Source organism: Bufo gargarizans, chromosome 2 (genome assembly GCF_014858855.1).
Source record: "Bufo gargarizans isolate SCDJY-AF-19 chromosome 2, ASM1485885v1, whole genome shotgun sequence".
Lineage (NCBI taxonomy): Eukaryota > Metazoa > Chordata > Amphibia > Anura > Bufonidae > Bufo > Bufo gargarizans.
The window spans coordinates 40762912-40781538 of NC_058081.1; the positions used below are offsets into that span (position 1 = coordinate 40762912).

Consider the following 18627-nt stretch of genomic DNA (forward strand, 5'->3'; position numbering starts at 1 on the left):
GTACGGCGTGCAGGACGGCCCACATCCTCCTCTGGCCCCATTAACTGACGTCCATTTTTCCGAAGACCAAGCAGTCGGCTCTTTTACCGAGGAGATGGCAGCCTAACGTGCAACTGCTGACACAACTGGTATGCAAATGAGCAAATGCATCATGGGAGTTTTCCTTCTCACGCCCCTCCTGTTATTCTTTTTGTCAATAAAGTTATTCAACAAACATAAAAAAAAAACGCAACGCGTCTTCTGTAGGACGTAGCGACGTCTGTGATTAGCGCTTGAGTGACGTCATTGGTAACTAGGAAGTGTCTCCTGGGTGGGGTCGGACGGAAGGGCGGAAGCGATACCGGCTGATAGGGGGGCAGGTGATTTCCGGCGGACTTCCTCTGGGATGAGATGAGGTGAAGGTATGAACGGCTGTGGGGGAGGAGGGGGTCCACAGGTCACATGACCCGTACCCCATTGCTTACCGGTGTGCAGGGCTGCAGCTGTAAGTTTGGTTTACATAACGTCCGCAGTTGTCTCTGGTCACAAAGCGATAGTCTTTTTACAATGGTGCAGCCCTTAAAGGGGCAGTATTTAATTGCCCCCCTCCCTTTATAATGCCCTAGGGGACCTCTAGCACCACACAGGCCTCGCCCCAGTAAACTGGTGGAGCACGATGTGTTAGAGGGGCATCTCTGAGGGTGTAAATCGGGGTTCTCCAGGGAAGTGTTGGACCAGTCGGTCTGTACCAGTCATGGTCCCGTAGGTCGGACCCCCACCATAGAAGACTGATGGCAGGAAAAGGTCACATGGTCTATGATTGGTGGGGGGACCAAGGGAGCTGCAGGAGGGCTGGGTGGCCGGGAGCGCCGCTGTGGAGGGAGTAATGACAAGGGAACGCAGCACCGGGCCTAGTGGGGGTCACACCTCACCGATCATAAAGGGATGGCGTATCCTCGCCAGATGGGAACGCCATACCTGAGAGCGACCAGGCGTCCTACGCGGATGGCACCGCATTAAAGCGGTTTTCCTGTTATAATGATTTTTAAGCAAGTGCCCGCAGCCTGTCCCCCGAAACATAGGGTTCTTACTTACCCTCTCCGGTGCCGCACTGGCTATGGACGTGGTCACATGCTCCGCTCCAGCCAATAACTGGCTTCAGCAGTGACACGCAGGGACCGGAAGATGGCGGCACCGGAGAGGGGTAAGTAAGAACCCTATGTTTCGGGGGGGCAGGCTGCGGGCACCTGCCGAAAAATCATTATAACCAGAAAACCCCTTTAACCCTTAGAGGACTGGATGATTTTCAGTTTATTTTTTATTTTTCACGCTCCGTCTTTCCAGAACCATAACTTTTTTTTATTTTTCTGTTCACGTTTTTTTTTTTTTTGCGGGACAAGTTGTACTTTCTGATGGCACCATTCACGGTTGCATAAAATGTAGTAGGAAGCAGGAAAAAAAACTCCAAATGGGGTAGAATTGGAAAAAAAAACTATTTTGCCACAATTGTATTACAGCGCTCACTATGTGGTAAAATTGAGCTGTTACCGTCATTCTCCCGGTCAGTATGATTACAACGATGCCACATATGTGTAGTTTTTCTTGCGTTTTAATGCTGAAAAAAATTAAAAACCATGAAGAAATTATTATTTTTTTTTCATCACCATATCCTGACCCGTATAACTTCATTTTAGTTATGTGTACGGAGCTGTGTAATTTTTTGGGGCCGATCTGTACTTTTCAGTGACATCATTTTGAAGTGTGTGTGTGTGTGATTTTTTTTTTTTTATCAATTTCTTTCACAAAATATTTTGGGGAAGGGAAGTGACAAAAAAATTGGCAGTTTTTATTTTATTTTTTTAATCTCCATTATGCCATTTGCCGTATGGGATTAATATTGTTATACTTTAATAGTAAGAGAGTTTTCACACACGGCGATGCCCATGATGTGTATTTATATATTTTTTTTTAACTGTTTAAGGATTTGGGGGAAAGGGGGGTGATTTGAACTTTTTTTTTTTTTTTTACTTTTTTGTGCATATTTTTGTGTGTGTATGTGTATTGGTATATTCCACTAATAGCCGCAAAAGACTGCTTGAGGCTTTGTGCTATTAGGTCAGCTTAACAGGTTCCCCAATCTCGGCCAGGAACTGCTGTTACGGGAGCGGGAGGATGCGGCTGGTCTCTGCTGTTTCAAACCCGGTGGCTGTGGCGCCCGCTGCCTCCTTTCCTTGGTGCACAGCGCTCAGTCTATTGGACCAAGTGATCACGTGGTTGCTGGGTGATCTCAGGCAGAGTTGCTGGGTCTTAGCAGACCCAGATCAGCTCTACACGCGTACAGTGCTCCAACAGGGGGTAGTGTTCCCCTGTAGCTGGGGCGCCTTTGGATGTCCCAGTTAGTTGAAAAATGCAAACATTAGTAGAATATTGATGACCTATCCTCGTGCAGAGGTCTGACTCCCTACATCTCCACTGATCAGCTGTCTGAAGAGTCCGGTGAGCTCTGCAGCCTCCTGACAGCTTACCAAGAACAGCGCCACCATTGTATAGTGGCTGTGCTTGGTATCGCGACCAGGCCCACTAACTTGAATGGGACTGAGCTGCATCTAGGCCACGTGACCGATGATCGTGACGTCTGTGTCCTACGAAGAGGAGTTCTGTATCATGTGATGACTTACTGACTGCTGAGACCCCCACGAATGAAGGCGGTCCACAGAGGATTAGCAGGGGGAGGTCCCAAGGGTCCGACCACCACACTGATTAGACTATTGGCCCATAACATTCCAAGAAGGAAACGCCCCTTTAAATGAGAGTAGGGTCAAGCTGTGGGCCTCATTATTATTTGGGGGTAATTGACCCTGTAACCCCCATCTCTTTTCTAGAGCGGCTCCAGTCATGCCCTTCCCCCCCTCCGAATAAATGAATTCCGTGTCACCAGCAGCCGCCCAGTATGGCAGCCCGGAGAGTCGGCGGCGCAGGAACCTGGGCAGCCGCCATGACCCGCCCCAGATGGGGTACCAAGATACGGGGCGAGACGGAGCAACGGACGAGGTGGATAAAATAAAGAGCAAACTGCTGACCGCATGGAACAGTCTCAAATACGGTAAGAGATGTGTAAGAAATATGTATCTGTACCCGGAAAAGCTGGGCGGCTATAATGGCGGCCATGTTGGTTGTCACCCAGCTTTCCCAGATGTAGAATTTCTACCGCGACCTGTAATTCCTGATGGTTTCCTTTTTGGCTTGCTGAGGTTTTTCACCCCTGATTTTGTCGGCTAGGTTGGACGGTGAAGATGAAGACGCATTTCAGCCGCTCCTCACCCTTATATTTGCTGGGCAGACACTACCACTTCCGGTACGAAGGTGAGAGCAGCGCGGCCTAGTCTTCGTATGATAGCGGCAGGTTTACGGTGTACAGAGGATGACACCATTTTGAAGCAGCCTCTGGCCTTCCTAACTTCTTCTCTAGTGAAGCCCCTGGCTGTTACAGACAGGCATTCAGACCTCTGGCTCTGCTGCTAGAATTTATCTTGAGTCTTTGGTGTAGTTCCCGAGCAGCTGTACCACCACACAGCGCCATCCATCCTGTAGTGGACGTAGCTGGTAACTGCAGCGCTCCTTCCACTTAAGTGCTGTGTAGTTCTGGTGCTGTAGCTACTCAGGGATGAAGGGAGTAGAACCCCCGCAGATCAGATATTTATTGGCCCATCCTGAGATTAGGCCATCAGTATTAAAAAAATCTTGGAAACCCCCCCCCCCCCCTTAAACTGGCCATTGACGTAGAGGTCCCTCTCCCCTATTTTGTTTGCCGTTAGAAAATCCTCTGTAGTGTGAGAATTCTCCTATCCTTACTTGGCGGTGGGACAAGGACATCTTCTATAGTCCCTAGTAGTTGATATCTAGTGGTCTAGGATATAGAAGGGGTTAATCATTTATACTTGGTGGTCTGGGGTTGAAGAAGCAGTTAAAGGGGTTGTCCAGGTTCAGAGCTGAACCCGGACATAACACCTTCTTCACCCACTGAGCCCCCTAAGGGCTCTTTCAAACGAGCGTATCCCGTGCGGGTAATCTGCTGCGTGAAAGAGAGCCAAGCCCCGTTCCGGACAGCAGAGACACGGAGCAGTAACATGACTGATAATGCTCCGTGCCTCTCGCTGATCTTTTAACTACAAAATGACAGTAAGATAAAGTTGTCACCGTGGGCACGGAGCATTATTAATCATATTAATGCTCTGTGTCTCTACTGTCCGGAACGGAGCTTGGCTCTCTTTCACGCAGCAGATTACCCGCACAATATACGCTCGTGTGAAAGAGCCCTAAGAGTGGATCATCGCATCGGAGCTTTCTTACTCCAATGCTCCCCCTTGCCTTGTGCTGTATATCGCAGGGCAAGAGCTTTTTCTTCAGAACCGATGACATAGCGGTCTTCTTATTGGTGTACTAGATGGAGGTTTCCACCGAACAGTGAACCCAGTGACGTCATCGGCACTAATGGGTGGGCTTTAGCGCTGCTGTAGCCTGTGATGTCACTGGGATCACTGCTAGGCAAGTGGATCATGATTAAGACATACAGTCGAAACGCGTAGACCTTGCCCGTCTGGTCAGCCTATGGATTTTATAATGAAGAAATAAAGAAACTGGATTTTATCCCGGCCTGCTGCTGGATTTTATCCCCGGCCTGCTGCTGGATTTTATCCCCGGCCTGCTGCTGGATTTTATCCCCGGCCTGCTGCTGGATTTTATCCCCGGCCTGCTGCTGGATTTTATCCCCGGCCTGCTGCTGGATTTTATCCCCGGCCTGCTGCTGGATTTTATCCCCGGCCTGCTGCTGGATTTTATCCCCGGCCTGCTGCTGGATTTTATCCCCGGCCTGCTGCTGGATTTTATCCCCGGCCTGCTGCTGGATTTTATCCCCGGCCTGCTGCTGGATTTTATCCCCGGCCTGCTGCTGGATTTTATCCCCGGCCTGCTGCTGGATTTTATCCCCGGCCTGCGGCTGGATTTTATCCCCGGCCTGCGGCTGGATTTTATCCCCGGCCTGCGGCTGGATTTTATCCCCGGCCTGCGGCTGGATTTTTTTCTACTGTTTTGATTGATTACTGGTCCAGGATCTGTACACGGCGAAGGAGGACGGTGGGTGAGCTGAAATCCCTTTTTGTTCTTATACAGTGTTATAATGTACACACAACTTCCTGTGCGATGAAATACTCAGATGAAGAAAGGATTATGTCCGGGTTCAGCTCTGAACATGGACAACCCCTCTAATATCTAGTGGTCTAGGATATAGGAGCGGTTAATATCCCTGGTGGCCTAGGTTTGAAGGAACAGTTAATATCTATCAGTGTAGGGTAGAAGAGGGGTTAATATGTTATCCTTGGTGGTCTATGCTTGATGAGGGAATTAAAGGGGTTCTCCGGGCTTTTTACTTATCAGATCGGCTGGTGTTCAACACCCGGCGCCCCTGCCGATCGGATATTGATGATAATCCTGAGGATTGGTCATCAATTTTAAAGAACCTGGAAAATCCCTTTCATTTCTAGTGGTCTTGACTATGAGGGGTTAATCTTGGTAGTCTGATGGCTTGGCAGCAGGGACGACTGTGAGCCCTCTGTCCAATCATTAAGAATTGATCAGAGGAACCTGGCCCCATCACCACCACCCAGGGGAGATTTATCAAAACGGGCTTAATCCAATCAGATTCCACCTTTCATTTTTTAGAGCCCCTTTGGAAAAATGAAAGGAGGAATCTAATTGGTTGCTATGGGCAACTAAGCCAGTTTCTCTTTGCACCAGACTTTTTGGCAGGAGTCCTCCTCCATCACTGTTATTGATTGTCGCCTTTTCCTCTGCTCACAGATGACATAGAACGATTTCAGCAGGATTTCGTCTCCAGGGTGTGGATGACTTACCGACGGGATTTCCCTGCCCTGGAAGGGACACAGCTCACTACAGACTGTGGATGGAGCTGTATGATCAGGAGCGCTCAGATGCTGCTGGCCCAGGCTCTTCTGATGCATCTTCTCTGCAGAGGTCAGCATTGACTCTTCACATATTGTGGGACAAACATTGCATCCTATGGCCGTATATTTACAATCGGTCATGGAGAGTACTGAAAGACAAGAAGCGATACACAATGTACCATGCATGGTCCTGTTCTGTGAGTCACAAGACATTGTCTTTCTGTTGGCAAAGGAGGAGTTTAAAACATTTATTTAGGCGCTCGACACTAATAATGTCCTTGAATGCATCAGGCAATAAATACCGTAAATACTACATTGTGGATAAGAATACAGCTACTATTATACTGCCCCTATGTACAAGAATATAACTACTATAATACTGCTCCCTATGTACAAGAATATAACTACTATAATACTGCTTCCTATGTACAAGAATATAACTACTATAATACTGCCTCCTATGTACAAGAATATAACTACTATAATACTGCCTCCTATGCACAAGAATATAACTACTATAATACTGTTCCTATGTACAAGAATATAACTACTATAATACTGCTCCTATGTACAGGAATATAACTACTATAATACTGCTCCTATGTACAAGAATATAACTGCTATAATACTGCCTCCTATGTACAAGAATATAACTACTATAATACTGCTCCTATGTACAAGAGTATAACTACTATAATACTGCTCCTATGTACAAGAGTATAACTACTATAATACTGCCTCCTATGTACAATAATATAACTACTATAATACTGCCTCCTATGTACAAGAATATAACTACTATAATACTGCTCCTATGTACAAGAATATAACTACTATAATACTGCTCCTATGTACAAGAATATAACTACTATAATACTGCCCCTATCTACAAGAATATAACTACTATAATACTGCCCCTATGTACAAGAATATAACTACTATAATACTGCCTCCTATGTATAAGAATATACCTACTATAATACTGCCTCCTATGTACAAGAATATAACTACTATAATACTGCTCCTATGTACAAGAATATAATTACTGTAATACTGCCTCCTACAGTCATGGCCGTAAATGTTGGCACCCATGACATTTTGCAAGAAAATGAAGTATTTCTCACAGAAAAGTATTGCAGTAACACATGTTTTGCTATACCCATGTTTATTCCCTTTGTGTGTATTGGAACAAAACCAAAAAATGTAGGGAAAAAAGCTAATTGGACATAATGTCACACCAAACTCCAAAAATGGGCTGGACAAAATTATTGGCACCCTTTCAAAATTGTGGATAAATAAGATTGTTTCAAGCATGTGATGCTCATTTAAACTCACCTGGGGAAAGTAACAGGTGTGGGCAATATAAAAATCACACATGAAAGCAGATAAAAAGGAGAGAAGTTCACTTAGTCTTTGCATTGTGTGTCTGTGTGCGCCACACTAAGCATGGACAACCGAAAGAGGAGAAGAGAACTGTCTGAGGACTTGAGAACCAAAATTGTAGAAAAATATCAACAATCTCAAGGTTACAAGTCCATCTCCAGAGATCTAGATTTGCCTTTGTCCACAGTGCGCAACATTATCAAGAAGTTTGCAACCCATGGCACTGTAGCTAATCTCCCTGGGAGTGGACGGAAGAGAAAAATTTATGAAAGGTGTCAACGCAGGATAGTCCGGATGGTGGATAAGCAGCCCCAAACAAGTTCCAAAGATATTCAAGCTGTCCAGCAGGCTCAGGGAGCATCAGTGTCAGCGCGAACTATCCGTCGACATTTAAATGAAATGCTATGGCAGGAGACCCAGGAGGACCCCACTGCTGACACAGAGACATAAAAAAGCAAGACTACATTTTGCAAAAATGAACTTGAGTAAGCCAAAATCCTTCTGTGAAAACGTCTTGTGAACAGATGAGACCAAGATAGAGCTTTTTGGTAAAGCACATCATTCTACTGTTTACCGAAAACATAATGAGACCTACAAAGAAAAGAACACAGTACCTACAGTGAAATATGGTGGAGGGTCATTGATGTTTTGGGGTTGTTTTGCTGCCTCTGGCACTGGGTGCCTTGAATGTGTGAAAGGCATTATGAAATCTGAGGATTGCCAACGGATTTTGGGTCGCACTGTAGAGCCCAGTGTCAAAAAGCTGGGTTTGCGTCGAAGATCTTGGGTCTTCCAGCAGGACAATTACCCCAAACATACATCAAAAAGCACCCAGAAATGGATGGCAACAAATCACTGGAGAGTTCTGAAGTGGCCAGCAATGGGTCCAGATCTAAATCCCATTGAACACCTGTAGAGAGATCTTAAAATTGCTGTTGGGAAAAGGCGGCCTCCCAATAAGAGACCTGGAGCAGTTTTCTAACGAAGAGTGGTCCAAAATTCCGGTTGAGAGGTGTCAGAAGCTTATTGATGGTTATAGGAAGCGACTGGTTTCAGTTATTTTTTCCAAAGGATGTGCAATCAAATATTAAGTTAAGGGTGCCAATAATTTTGTCCAGCCCATTTATGGAGTTTGGTGTGACATTATGTCCAATTTGCTTTTTTTCCTCCCTTTTTTGGTTTTGTTCCAATACACACAAAGGGAATAAACATGTGTATAGCAAAACATGTGTTACTGCATTACTTTTCTGTGAGAAATACTTCATTTTCTTGAAAAATTTCAGGGGTGCCAACATTTACAGCCATGACTGTATGTATAAGAATATACCTACTATAATACTGCCTCCTATGTACAAGAATATAACTACTATAATACTGCCCCCTATGTACAAGAATATAACTACTATAATACTGCTCCTATGTACAAGAATATAACTACTATAATACTGCTCCTATGTACAAGAATATAACTACTATAATACTGCTCCTATGTACAAGAATATAACTACTATAATACTGCCTCCTATGTACAGGAATATAACTACTATAATACTGCTCCTATGTACAAGAATATAACTACTATAATACTGCTCCTATGTACAAGAATATAACTACTGCCCACTCTCTCCAGCACTATTTGTAATGGTGATGGAGACACTTTTAAACAAAATTCGCCAATCATCTGGGATTGAGGGAATCACCATAGGATCTCAGAGACACCTGACTGCTGCCTTTGCGGACGATCTACTGGTGATGACCTCAAACCCTAAGACGTCTTTCCCCAAATTGCTTGCTATTTTTGAAGAGTTTGGTTTTGTTTCCAATTTTAAGATTAATTACTCCAAATCCATGGCCCTCAATATTTCCTGCCCTGCTGGTGTGGTGCAACACCTGAAAAACTCCACTCCCTTCAAGTGGGCCCCGAAAGAAATACCATTTCTTGGCATCCGTGTTACAGCGGATCCCAAAGAGCTGTTCCCGTCTAATTACCTGCATTTACTGAAGTCTGTCAGGACGCAATTACAATCCTTAAACATGCCATTTATCTCCTGGATAGGAAGGAAAAATTACTTGAAAACGTATATAATTCCTAGATTTCTGTACCTCATACAGACATTACCTATATGGATTCCGCAGTCCTACTTCATAGAAGTTCGCCGGATGTTGTCCCTCTTTCTTTGGAGAGGTCGGTCCCCTAGAATAGCCTATACCATTCTGACTAGGGAGAGGAGGTTTGGGGGATTTGGACTACCTGATGTTCATGGGTACTACAAAGCAAATCTTATGTGCAGAGGTTTGGGCCTCCTTTCAGACCGCTCTGGAAATATTTGTTCATGCTTGGAACAAGCTTTACTTAGAGACCGTGAAAGGGTAATACTGTGGGGTGTTCGTTCATGTCCCCCCACAGCCTCTAAATTGCCATTATTGTGGAGAGGGGTGCTACTCACCTGGTCCATGTTGTATGGCTCCAAGACACTTAACTTCCCCAGCCCCGACCTTCCGCTACATCTCCTGCAGTCCTTTATCAATCCTACGGTATCGAATGCTACGGGAGTATGGGCTTTGCTCAGAAATCACACCTTACAGGAGGTGCTGTCCACAGGGGGAGGGCTGGATTGGGAGGGGATACTTGGATTGCCTAGGGTTAAATCAATAGCATTTCTTCATCTTCATAGCTTTAAGAGAGATATTAAGCTTTTGAAGCTGCAGACCTCTCACCTTACTTCACCCACCTGGCTGGAGCAGAGGCTGAGGTCCGCTCGACCCTCCAGCAGACCCTTCTCAGTGATGTATAAAGAATTACTATCCTCTGCGTATTCTGAGCCCCACTTTATAGGCTCCTGGGAAAAAGAATTATCCCTCACACTGTCTGACCCAGAGAAAGCCTTTATACTGACCCACTCACACGGCTTTAGCCGTTGCATTAAAATTCAGGAGAACTCGTATAAGTTGCTGACCCGCTGGTATAAAACACCTGAGTTCCTTCATAGACTTAACCCGGAGATTCCTGAGGTCTGCTGGAGGTGTGGAGCGGGCATCGGCTCTCTCTCGCACATTTGGTGGAGCTGCCCCAATATTCGCCCCTATTGGAGACAGATAGAAAAAGAATTGAACAAGATTTGTTCTACCTCCATTGTCTTGGATCACAAGTTGATCTTACTCTGGTGCCCAAACACGTCGTTCACCCCAACTAAGTCAGATTTACCTACTATACTTATTACAGCAGCCAAGCTCTTAATCCCCCTTCTATGGCGACAAACCGAGCCTCCTACTGTTATGAGGTGGATGGGAAAAATAGATCAGCTATATAGGTTCGAGGAGTTGGCCCATTGGGAATCACATACCCGTGCCAAGTTTCTGAAAACATGGAGCCCCTGGGAAAAATTTAAACATCCTGCCGGTTAGAGCATAACACCCACCCACCCCACCCCACCCCTTTCCCCCTCTTTCCTCTTGTTTGTCTTCCAGTCCTTTTCACTTTCATTTATTTTGACTTATATCTATTGTGATATTTGGATTACGGTCCATGTGCTCACTTTTTGAAGAGGTCTTTGTTCATCTCTGCTTTGAGCAGATTGCTGAAAGTGCCTGAAAAGATGTATTTTACTTCTGCCGTTATTGAAGCTCCCTGTATGTGTATTGATGTCAAAGGGATCTTGTATCAGTATATTTCTGTTTGCACATGATATGACCAATAAAAAGAGAATTGGTTAAGAATATAACTACTGGAGAACATTCAAAACAAGGTCATGTTACCAGTGGGATTCCTCAGGGATCTGTACTGGGACCAATTTTGTTTAATATCTTCATAAGTGATATTGCAGAAGGCCTCGATGGTAAGGTTTGTCTTTTTGCTGATGACACACAGATTTGTAACAGGGTTGATGTTCCTGGAGGGAAACGCCAAATGGAAAAGGATTTAGGAAAACTAGAAGAATGGTCAGAACTCTGGCAACTGAAATTTAATGTGGATAAGTGCAAGATAATGCACCTGGGGCGTAAAAACCCAAGGGCAGAATATAGAATATTCGACACAGTCCTGACCTCAGTATCTGAGGAAAGGGATTTAGGAGTAATTATTTCAGAAGACTTAAAGGTGGGAAGACAATGTAATAGAGCAGCACGAAATGCCAGCAGAATGCTTGGGTGTATAGGGAGAGGAATTACCAGTAGAAAGAGGGAGGCGCTCATGCCGCTCTACAGAGCACTAGTGAGACCTCATTTGGAGTATTGTGCGCAGTACTGGAGACCATATCTCCAGAAGGATATAGATACTCTAGAGAGAGTTCAGAGAAGAGCTACTAAACTGGTCCATGGATTGCAGGATAAAACTTACCAGGAAAGATTAAAGGACCTTAACATGTATAGCTTGGAAGAAAGACGAGACAGAGGGGATATGATAGAAACTGCTAAACACATAAAGGGAATCAACAAGGTAACGGAGGAGAGCATATTTAAAAGAAGAAAAACTACCACAAGAGGACATAGTTTTAAATTAGAGGGGCAAAGGTTTAAAAGTAATATCAGGAAGTATTACTTTACTGAGAGAGTAGTGGATGCATGGAATAGCCTTCCTGCAGAAGTGGCAGCTGCAAATACAGTGAAGGAGTTTAAGCATGCATGGGATAGGCATAAGGCAATCCTTCATATAAGATAGGGCCAGGGGCTTTCCATAGTACTCAGTATATTGGGCAAACTAGATGGGCCAAATGGTTCTTATCTGCCGACACATTCTATGTTTCTATGTTACTATAATACTGCCTCCTATGTACAAGAATATAACTACTATAATACTGCTCCTATGTACAAGAATATAACTACTATAATACTGCCTCCTATGTACAAGAATATAGCTACTATAATACTGCCTCCTATGTACAAGAATATAACTACTATAATACTGCCTCCTATGTACAAGAATATAGCTACTATAATACTGCCTCCTATGTACAAGAATATAACTACTATAATACTGCTCCTATGTACAAGAATATAACTACTATAATACTGCTCCTATGTACAAGAATATAACTACTATAATACTGCTTCTATGTACAAGAATATAACTACTATAATACTGCCTCCTATGTACAAGAATATAACTACTATAATACTGCCTCCTATGTACAAGAATATAGCTACTATAATACTGCCTCCTATGTACAAGAATATAACTACTATAATACTGCCTCCTATAGACAGGACTATAATAAAACGTTCACTATTTCACACTGTCTGGCGGTGTACATTGCATACTGATGTGATTCTCTCTCTCTCGCTCAGATTGGTCCTGGCCAGAGGCACTGAACACCCTCTTTGTTGAGATGGAGCCCGATCAGTCGTCCTCCTCGCCCCCCCACAATTCATTCTCTTCTGTATCTTCTGCCCCCCATTCAAGTTATCTGCATTCTCGTGCAGCATCCTGTCCTAGACCTCATATACAAAATCCCCACCAAGAGCATATCCATAGGGACATCCTACGGTGGCTCTCAGACCACCCAGATGCTCCCTTTGGTCTCCATCACATGGTGAAACTAGGGGGAAGCCTTGGCAAGAAAGCAGGAGACTGGTATGGCCCTAGTATTGTGGCTCACATTTTAAGGTAAGGAAAATATTCTATTGAGAGAAATTGTAAAGAACATTTGCATCCTAATAAGTGTCCCTCCGGTCGTGTCTTCTGTACTCAGTATCACCCTCTGCTTAGGATGTGAGGGGTAAAAACGGCTTACTGCTTCGAAACACAGTTTTAGTTTTTGTCCCCAAAAACTGCCGATAATTAGATGGCCCCCACATCATCAGTAGACACAACTACCTCCATTTTCCCAGTTATCACAGCTGGTGTGCCACCTCTCCCCAAATTTACCAGTAGTCTTAGCAGGACCCCCTTCCTCAAGTTCTCAATAGTCAAAGCAGTCCAGCCCTTCCCAACTTCCCTAGTAGTCTTAGCAAGATATCCGCTCAAGTTCCCCAGTAGTCACAGAAGGATACCCCCCCTCAAGTTCCCCAGTAGTCAAAGCAGGCTACTCATCCCCAAGTTCTCCAGCAGCCTTAGCAGGATGCCCCTTCTCAAGTTCCCCAGTAGTCACAGCAGGATACCCCTCCTCGAGTTCCCCAGTGGTCTCAGCAGGATACTGCTGAAGTTCCCCTGTAGTCTTGGCAGGATTCTGCTCCTGAAGTTACCCAGTAGTCTAAGCAGGGATACCTCTCCTCAAGTTCCCCAGTAGTCAAAGCAGGCCACTCATTCCCAGTCTCCCCAGTAGTCTCAGCAGGATACCCTTCCTCAAGTTCCCCAGTAGTCAAAGCAGGCCACTCATCCCCAGTAGTCAAAGCAGGCCACTCATCCCCAGTAGTCTCAGCAGGATACTCCTGAAGTTCCCATGTAGTCTCGGCAGGATTCTGCTCCTGAAGTTACCCAGTAGTCTAAGCAGGGATACCTCTCCTCAAGTTCCCCAGTAGTCAAAGCAGGCCACTCATCCCCAAGTTCCCCAGTAGTCAGAGCAGACACCCACTGCCAGCATATTCCTCCTGCACTGCACAGTTTTTGTGACCAGACACCATGGGTTTTAATGGCAATTGAATGTTACTCCTTCATATGGAGAATGTTTGGGGGTCCTGCCTCACAGCCCCCTGTTGTATTCTCTTCTGGCCACCTGAAATTCATCTGCGGGTTCCTGTTACAGATTATGCTTGACCCTTGTGTTTGTGCCCCTCAGGAAAGCTCTAGAAAGATCACCTCAAGTCCCTGAGCTGTCTGTGTATGTGTCTCAGGACTGTACAGGTATGAGGTACCCTGTAGTAGGGACCTAGAGGTGTGACCGGCACCATCATTGACCCCTTTGTATCTGCTCAGTGTACAGGGCGGATGTGGAGCAGCTGCTAGATACAGGTGATCCTGTCACAGGTACCAGAAGCACAGGAAAAGCTGTCATCATTCTCATACCCGTGCGCCTTGGCGGAGAGAACTTCAACCCAGTATACAAGCAGTGCATTAAGGTAACAGAGCTCTTGCGGAACCAGCAGGGGGGGCAGTTAGACGATACAGCCTGAGAGCGACCAGGATGCTGGCAGAATTCTGAATGCAGCTCCGGGTGTGACATCCCTCTATAATCAGTGGGGTCTTATTATAGGGGGGTATTTCTAGTAGTCGTGATGATCTTTCGTTCGTTTTCAGGAGTTCCTGCAGATGCCGTCATGTCTGGGCATTATAGGAGGGAAACCGAAACATTCGCTGTATTTCATTGGTTATCAAGGTTTGTACATCTGCCCCCCTCTTTTAAAATCATGTACCGTATGTTGGTAATGTTATGTATAGTCCTCCGCAGCATTATGGGTGGGGGGCTGAGAGACCCTTGAGGACTTTTGGGTTTTCCCCTGCTTATCAGTAATTTCGTCCACACACCGTGCAGGGAATAACTATAAAGAGGACGCTTCAGCCCCTCCATCATGTCATGATCCTCAGCAGATCTGGACCACATGGTTCTGGTCTGGCGGCTTTATATCATTGTACTGTGCATAATACAACATTCCTGCTTTGTTAGATAACCATCTGTTATACCTGGATCCACATTACTGCCAGGCGTACGTAGACACCAGCGTTGAAGACTTTCCTCTGGATGTGAGTATCAGCTACATATACAGCAGAGTGGAGTCACTGGGCAGATTTACTAATCCCGGAGATGCCATAAGCTCGGACCTGCATCGGACCTATCGCAGGGCTCAGGCTGGATGATGAGTGTGCTGCAGGGAGAGACGCTCTTCTCTATACCAACTTTTGGTTGGATTACTTTGAGAGAGAGTTTTATGTCAGAATTGCGGCACAAACAAGCAGAACAGTGAGTGCAGCTGTGGAGTATAATACAGGATATAACTCAGGATAAGTAATGTATGTACACAGTGACTGCACCAGCAGAATAGTGAGTACAGCTCTGGAGTATAATACAGGATATAACTCAGGATCCGTACAGGATAAGTAATGTATGTACACTGTGACTTCACCAGCAGAATAGTGAGTGCGGCTCTGGAGTATAATGCAGGATGTAACTGAGGATAAGTAATGTATGTACACAGTAACTGCACCAGCAGAATAGTGAGTGCAGCTCTGGAGTATAATACAGGATGTAACTCGGGATCAGTACAGGATAAGTAATGTATGTACACAGTGACTCCACCAGCAGAATAGTGAGTGCAGCTCTGGAGTATAATACAGGATGTAACTCGGGATCAGTACAGGATAAGTAATGTATGTACACAGTGACTCCACCAGCAGAATAGTGAGTGCAGCTCTGGAGTATAATACAGGATGTAACTCGGGATCAGTACAGGATAAGTAATGTATGTACACAGTGACTCCACCAGCAGAAAAGTGAGTGCAGCTCTGGAGTATAATGCACATTGGCACAGTAATATCAGGTATTTGCATTATTTTTATGGAGATTATAAATGTTGGTTACAGGTGGATTGCATGTTTTCTTCTTCGTAGACTTTTCACTGTAATTCCCCACGTAAGATGTCTATTGTCAAGATGGATCCCAGTTGCACGATGGCTTTTTATGCCAGAAATCGGGCAGATTTTGGAGCACTCTGTGATCATCTGACAAAGGTACACAAATAGATCTATTGCTGGCGGTCCGGCATTGCTTGCCCCTGTGTATCCACCAGATCTGTAGTCTGGTTGTACACTACTCTGCTGCTGTATCTGGGTGACCACCATCCTCCCTGTTCTCCCTTCCTCTAGGTGTTAAGTTCATCATCAGCAGAGGAGAAATATCCAGTGTTCAGTATCTCAGAAGGCCAAGCTCAGGAATTCCATGTGCCCGAGGTGCTGCCTCTCGCCTCTTACACCCTTGCTCATCGGAAGAGGGTGACGATGGCGAAGCGACCCAGTTCAGATGAGTTTGAGTTTTTATAACCTCCGGTCCATCAGGGACTTTATAAAGACCTGCTGTACGGGGTGGCACTTCACGTCAGGAGTGAGCCCCGATTCCTGCAACCTGCTGCTACACTGATCATCTTGTCAGTACGTGCGTCAATCACTGTCCAGACGCTAGCTCATCCTAGGTAAAGACCTCTGCTGTGATATGACTGGCTAGGGAATGTCATGTGACCCTAGTCGGGGTGCATTGACCGTGAAGGAAGTCCATTTCTAGCTCTAGCCAATATCTGTCAACTCCTCCATTCACTGACAACCAGCAGCTGTGTGGAAGACTAGACAAAACCATGGCTGATTTATTACGCTAACACCACCACTCATGACCATAGGTTGCAAGTGGTATTGCAGCTCGACCCCCATTATAGCGTGCAATACCGCACACAGTCCAGGAGTGGCGCTGTTTCTGCAATAAAGCAGCCATGGTTTTCTTATCTCGTAGAACCCCTTTAAATTTAAAGGGGGTTTCTGTTCGAAATTTTTTTATATACACTCTTAGGGGTCTAACCTCAGGTACCCTTGCCTAGAAGGATGACATGCTTACGCAGTTGTAAGGGGGCATGGGATTCATTTTAGGACCCCTGAAGATGAGGATTCTGCTGTACCCCTTAAACTGATCCATATAGACAAAGTCAAAGAAAAAAAATCACTGTGGAGAGGGACCAGGCAGCTAGCAAACCTCAATAAAATGGGGGACCTAAGTATGGACAAGGGCACCCCACCTCTAGTAGATGAGGTGTCCACTGCTGGACCAGTGTGCCCAAATGGCTCCAGAATGCAAACTGGGCCACCCCATAAGATCAGGTGGATGATCTCACGGGGTCAGTGGTGAGAAGGTGTAGACTCCATGCCATATGCATTGGCTGAATCACTCCTGCTACAGACTAGATGATTTGTGACAGCCTGCACTCCGTAGGCAAACCACAGACCGCCATCACTGCTGCTTTATAGTTTCTTCAGGGGGTGACCACAGGGAATATGTCCTCCCAGTAGCTGCCTCGAGATCAGCTCCAGCTAATGTAAGTATAGTAGACAGTTCCCTAATCTATGGGCTTGTGCCCCGCTCATTGATAGATAGGTGTGTGTGTGTGTTGTTGGTACTGACCTGCTGTGGATGGCTTACTGGAAACGTGCTGTACATGTACGTCAGCCATTATTTGTCAGAGAGGATGTGTCATCAGACAGATGACTTTATATAAGGGTCAGCTTAATGGGGTTGTCGCACCTTGAACATTGATATGCCACCAACGTCAGAGAGGTGCAGGTCCTACCTCTGGAACGAGAATGAGAGCAGTGGGCATGTGCAGCCACCCTCCATTTCAATTGGAGTGAAGAAGAAAATAGCTGAGCGCTGACTGGCAGTTTCAGAGAAGGTAATGGAGTGGTGCCACCACCCCTTTAAAGAGGACCTGCCAGCTCCCCTGAACTGTGGTGTCATTCCTCGGTTATTCTTCCTGGACATGTGTTCGCATTCCCCTTGTTACTTGGGTGTTCCTACACGGTGCGCAGGAACATGCCCCATTAACAGCAGGGAGGCTCACTTATTCAGACATTTCTAAGAGGAATAACAGAGGGGAGAGGTCATCTTTTTTCACAATTGACTACTGGGTGCGATGAAGGAGATGGGCTGTATGCAAAACAGTACTCCTCTCTCCACGGATTGATTGGAGAGATTCACCTGACCCTGCAACAGACCCCAGCATCGGCCTGAAATACAGAATTGGTAAGCGGTTACCTTATCCCAGGCCGTCGCTCCACTTCTTCCCTGCCTGAAGCTGTGAGGTCATGTCGACAACACGTGATTGGCTGCAGCAAGTCATGTGGTGTTCACATGATATCACTTTTGCAGCCAGGTAAATAGAGCCAGGCCAAGAGGAAACCAAACAACCCCTTTAAGTAGTGTACAATTTAATGGCCATCTGTCAGGAGATTTGTCCCTATGACAATGGCTGACCTGTTACATGTGCACGTGGCAGCTGAAGGCATCTGTGTTGGTCCCATGTTTATATGTGCCCGCATTGCTGAGGAAAAAAAAAATTACATTTTATAAAATATGCAAATGCGACTTAAGGAACAACGGGGGCGTTGCCATTGCACCTAGAGGCTCTGCTCTCTCTGCAGCTGCTGCGCCTTTTCCTCTTTGACAGGTTCAGGCAGTGTAATCATCATCACCCCTGGCCTTGCCAATCAGAGGGCACAGCAGTTGCAGAGAGAGCAGAGCCTCTAGGTGTAACGGTAACGCCCCCGTTGCTCCTAGAGGCTCATTTGCATATATAAAAATGCTATTTTTCCTCAGCAATGCAGATGCCCTTTAAGTGTCCTGATATAAAGAGATGTTTCTGGTGACAGGTCCTGAATAAACTGGAATCAAACCTGAAA

General features: G+C 45.6%; 1 protein-coding gene across 3 annotated transcripts; it reads left to right on the forward strand.

The window, feature by feature from the left end:
• Positions 1–281: 281 nt before the first annotated feature.
• Positions 282–18627, forward strand: ATG4D (autophagy related 4D cysteine peptidase). Of its 3 annotated transcripts, none has more exons than XM_044278806.1 (11): positions 282–401; positions 2862–3082; positions 3259–3342; positions 5836–6009; positions 12606–12924; positions 14036–14100; positions 14173–14315; positions 14494–14572; positions 14861–14937; positions 15802–15921; positions 16057–18627. In XM_044278806.1, exons 2-11 carry the CDS (start codon positions 2899–2901, stop codon positions 16228–16230), a joined length of 1419 nt encoding a protein of 472 aa, XP_044134741.1. In that variant the 5' UTR covers positions 282–401; positions 2862–2898; the 3' UTR covers positions 16231–18627. The 3 variants fall into 3 exon arrangements, with proteins under 3 accessions (XP_044134741.1, XP_044134742.1, XP_044134743.1); XM_044278807.1 differs by having other exon boundaries at positions 360–489; XM_044278808.1 differs by having other exon boundaries at positions 380–484.

Excerpts from the sequence above, each read along its gene's own strand:
- ATG4D (XM_044278806.1), top strand. The coding sequence starts at position 2,899 with ATGAATTCCGTGTCACCAGCAGCCGCCCAGTATGGCAGCCCGGAGAGT. Across the intron at positions 3,083-3,258 it reads ATGGAACAGTCTCAAATACG|GTTGGACGGTGAAGATGAAG; the intron begins GTAAGAGATGTG and ends TTTGTCGGCTAG. Across the intron at positions 14,938-15,801 it reads TTGAAGACTTTCCTCTGGAT|ACTTTTCACTGTAATTCCCC; the intron begins GTGAGTATCAGC and ends TCTTCTTCGTAG.